The sequence below is a fragment of the Amphimedon queenslandica genome, unplaced genomic scaffold (genome assembly GCF_000090795.2).
Source record: "Amphimedon queenslandica unplaced genomic scaffold, v1.1 AMPQUscaffold_10260, whole genome shotgun sequence".
NCBI classification, from domain to species: domain Eukaryota; kingdom Metazoa; phylum Porifera; class Demospongiae; order Haplosclerida; family Niphatidae; genus Amphimedon; species Amphimedon queenslandica.
Window position 1 is genome coordinate 1 of NW_003549469.1, and position 3,894 is coordinate 3,894.

The window sequence follows — 3,894 nt, forward strand, 5'->3', positions numbered from 1 at the left end:
TGTACAGCCAGTGAGAGGTAAGACTAGGATTAGCTTATCATGTGTATACACACAATGAGACCATTCATACTCCATTCAAGTCTACTATTATTAGTGAACCTAAGGACCATTCTTCATGTACACTCTCCACAAAAATGGGCTATATATTAGCTATTATATTACACTACCACAGTGTGTGTGTGTACATATTGTTCACAGGTGAGGTTGTTTGTTAATGGTTTACTTTGCAAGTGCATCAACAATCTGTTCCTCTTCTTGTGACTCTTCCCTCTCTTTCTCGAGGTGTTTCTCCATTAGTTGTTCAAATGAGACTCCTTCTTGTTGAGCGTTTATGTCCTTTATCTCTTCAAGCACGTCAAGAATGTCCATCTCTCTCCTTGACTCTTTGGTCCTGTTTTCTAATGCCTAATGAAGAAGAGAGAGAGAGGGAGGGAGGGAGAAAAGTTTGGGATAAAATAAGACAATTAACCATTGAATAAAATTAAGGTATTAATCATCTAGAAGAATTTTTAAAAAACTACAAAAATCTACAATACAAAGATCAGACTTTCTACTCTAGTTTAAACACTAATTATTGTGATTGAACTATTATACCAGCATTGGGTTGTTGGCCTCCTCTTCTTCTTTCTCTTGTTGCTTGCGCTCAATCTCTCTCACAGCAATGGCCTCTGCTTGAAATGTTCTATAAGCACCAGCCTCAGCAGCATAGTCAATATTCTCTGGATCTGTCTAATGAATAAGGAAGGAGGAATAATATATGAGATAAAGAAAGACAGAGTAATGAACTACAGTATATTATAGTAATTTTTAATAATATAGCATTGACTATGACTCCGAGTAACATACATGTAGCATATGGACATCAATATGTATCAGAAAATGTAATAAAAATTGGGGGGGGGGGGTGATTTTGAGCCATTTTTGGAAAAACCATGGGCTATAGCCTTTGCTTTTTTCCAAAAATTTGTTAATTAAAAAAATGGCCATAACTCAAAAAATTGAAGTCGGAATCGACTCAAACTTTCTACATAGCATATGGACATCAATATGTATCAGAAAATGTAATAAAAATTGGGAGTGATTTCGGAGCCATTTTTTGGAAAAACCATGGGCTATAGCCTTTGCTTTTTTTCAAAAATTTGCTAATTTAAAAAATGGCCATAACTCAAAAAATTGAAGTCAGAATCAACTCAAACTTTCAACATAGCAAAGGACATCAGTATGTATCAGAAAATGTAATAAAATTTGGGAGTAATTTTGGAGCCATTTTTGGAAATTTTTTCCCAAAAATTTGCTAATTAAAAAAATGGTCATAACTCAAAAAATTGAAGTCAGAATCAACTCAAACTTTCTACACAGCATAAGGACATCAATATGTATCAGAAAATGTAATAAAAATTGGGAGTAATTTCGGAGCCATTTTTTGGAAAAAACCATGGGCTATAGCCTTTTAAATCGGGTCATCACCCTCAAATCTCATTGAAAAAGATACGGTAATTTACACAAAGGAGCATAATAATAATACATTTGCTTTTTTCCAAAACTGGCTCGTTTTTAAAAATGCTCATAACTCAAAGATTACTTGTCAGAAATAGCTCAAACTTTCTACACAGCATAAGGGCATCAATGTGTATCAGAAAATGTAATAAAAATTTGGGGTAATTTTGGAGCTATTTTACGGGAAAAAAAAGCATGGACTATAGCCTTTGCTTTTTCCAAAAATTTGCTAATCTTTAAAAATAGCCATAACTCAAAAAATTGAAATCAGAATCTTTCTACACAGTATAAGGACATCAATATGTATCAGACAGTAAAATAAAAATTGGTTAATGTATAACCAAAAGATAAATTATATTAATGGTCCTGTGAGCCACAATAAACTGTCAAATAATAAATATTAATAATAAAAAATCAAACTGTTACTCAATGCACTTAAGCTATCCTGAAAAATGTCTCAATTTTAATTCCAACAAAAACAAAATTAAATTAAATTAATTACAAAAAATAGTGCTACTGGCAATGAACATGTTCAAGCCATTAAATAATGCATTAAAATTACTTTGAATGATATCTCTGAGAGGCACACAGGACAGCGTATGTAGAATCGAAAGATTGGCATACCAAGGTACTTCTCACCCTCGACTGTCTCCTTCCTCGCGTTGAATTTCTTTCCGTGATATATGTGATTACCACACGTCTTGCATCTCATGGTAAATGGTATCATTAATCGAACGACATACTGTTTACAGCGGTTTGGGTTTAGCTTGGGTAGTTTGAAATTCTCTAAATCAGGAGGATAGTATTTCTAGAGAAAGAATAAATTTTTAAAAATATAATATGGAATACATAGAGAATTAAGAAGTAAAGTGGGTCTAAACATAATCTATTAAAGCTTACATTTAATACTTTTCTTTCCCCCATTTTTATTTCAAGTCGAACCACTCCTCTTACCACGCCTATCTACTTTACCGGTACGGCCCGCCGCAGCTGTACGAGTACGACCTTTAGCATACTATCTATGCTTATGATTTAGTAGATCTAGTTAGTTTACTTTCATCTATTATGCAGCAGATAGACAGGTGTACAAGGAGATTCATCCTCTTCGCTATTTTCCTCCTGCTTTTTGTGATATTATTGGTACCCTTATGGCGTCACCTGGATCCGCAAACAACAAGCAGACAACAGCAGCTACCAGTGATAGATCCAGTTGTTTATGCGCATCAAAAGAAGGCCGTCAGTCCTGGTTCCCTGTCCCAAAAAATTTCTCCCGATCATCCATCAAGCCACAGTGACCTCTGGATAGACTTGGATCCAGAAAAGATGACAATAGTAAGTTTAACTTAATGCTCATCACATCTGGTAAGAGATTTAAAATAAACAAAACCCAAAGGCAGTTGTGCCAACACACATGCTTATTTTACACCAACTTGTTCAAACTTGAATTAGATAATTGTAGACATGTAGATATGTGTACATGTAGACTGTGAACAGTCTGTAATGAATTTAGCAAGTTTAAGTGCTAAATTGATGGAACTCAAGATAGACTTAAATTCCCTTGTGGTTTCTCATTATTATCTTCAGACAAAAACATAATTTACATACATTGAATTTTGTCATCATAACATGATATGCCAGATACACTAATGCATCATGAAAGGCTGACATGTGTATTTTACATGTTTACTTAGTTCACTTCAGTTTACTGTCATGTATTTCCCTTTTCTTTTCAACATGCAGATTCGAAGAACTGTATTTTTTGATTCTAGGAAATACTTTGGTCCTCAAATAGTGATAATTTCTATGCACCACGATGCCATTAAGGAAGAAAAACTAAACTTGTATGCAAGGATACCACAAACTAGCAGTGACAGTTATAATAAGGACAGGGTATTCCATTGCTTAAAAGTATCTAAATGGAAGCAAGTGGGTTGGGTAAGAGAGGACATACTACCCCCTGAGACTTATGTTGCTTATCTCTTACGAATCAAAGACTCAGTAGCTCTTAATGAAGTACCTCCATACATTGAACTAACCACTGATAAAGAATGTAGGAAAGATATGCTGCCTAAGATGCCTGTGTTCTACGACCAGAGACCCAGAGAAGGGGTTTTTGCTGCTTGTACACAAAAGGGTCTGTTTGGACGTGTTACACCTGAAGAAGTGATCAATTGGGTTGAGATCAACAGAGCAATGGGAGCTGCAATCATCACTATACAGATACAGCATGATCAACTTGGGGATGACATCAAGCAGGTATTACTACCATACATAAAGGAAGGATTTGTAGAACTGATTGACTGGAAAATTACTGTCACTACACGAGACTATGGAATGTCAGCAGGTGCAAATGAATGCATATATCGTAATGTGAACAGAGCACAATTTGTGACTGTA

General features: G+C 35.0%; 1 protein-coding gene and 1 long non-coding RNA gene across 2 annotated transcripts; one reads left to right on the top strand and one right to left on the bottom strand.

Moving 5' to 3' along the window:
* Nucleotides 1-154: 154 nt before the first annotated feature.
* LOC100636601 (coiled-coil domain-containing protein 94-like) lies at nt 155-2,438 on the bottom strand. Its single transcript, XM_003391213.3, has 4 exons — nt 2,398-2,438; nt 2,060-2,305; nt 595-729; nt 155-405 (listed from the first exon to the last, which is right to left on the bottom strand). Exons 1-4 carry the CDS (start codon nt 2,419-2,421, stop codon nt 220-222), a joined length of 591 nt encoding a protein of 196 aa, XP_003391261.2. The 5' UTR covers nt 2,422-2,438; the 3' UTR covers nt 155-219.
* Nucleotides 2,439-2,524: 86 nt separating this feature from the next.
* On the top strand, nt 2,525-3,319 carry LOC109590280 (uncharacterized). The gene is made up of 2 exons (XR_002189240.1): nt 2,525-2,829; nt 3,238-3,319. It is a non-coding gene; the product is annotated as an uncharacterized LOC109590280 (long non-coding RNA).
* Nucleotides 3,320-3,894: the final 575 nt, after the last annotated feature.

Coding starts and splice junctions, on each gene's coding strand:
- LOC100636601 (XM_003391213.3), bottom strand. CDS start 2,421: ATGGGGGAAAGAAAAGTATTAAAT. Junction 2,306..2,397: donor GGGAAAGAAAAGTATTAAAT/GTAAGCTTTAAT, acceptor TTCTTTCTCTAG/AAATACTATCCTCCTGATTT. Junction 730..2,059: donor TCTCAGAGATATCATTCAAA/GTAATTTTAATG, acceptor CTTATTCATTAG/ACAGATCCAGAGAATATTGA.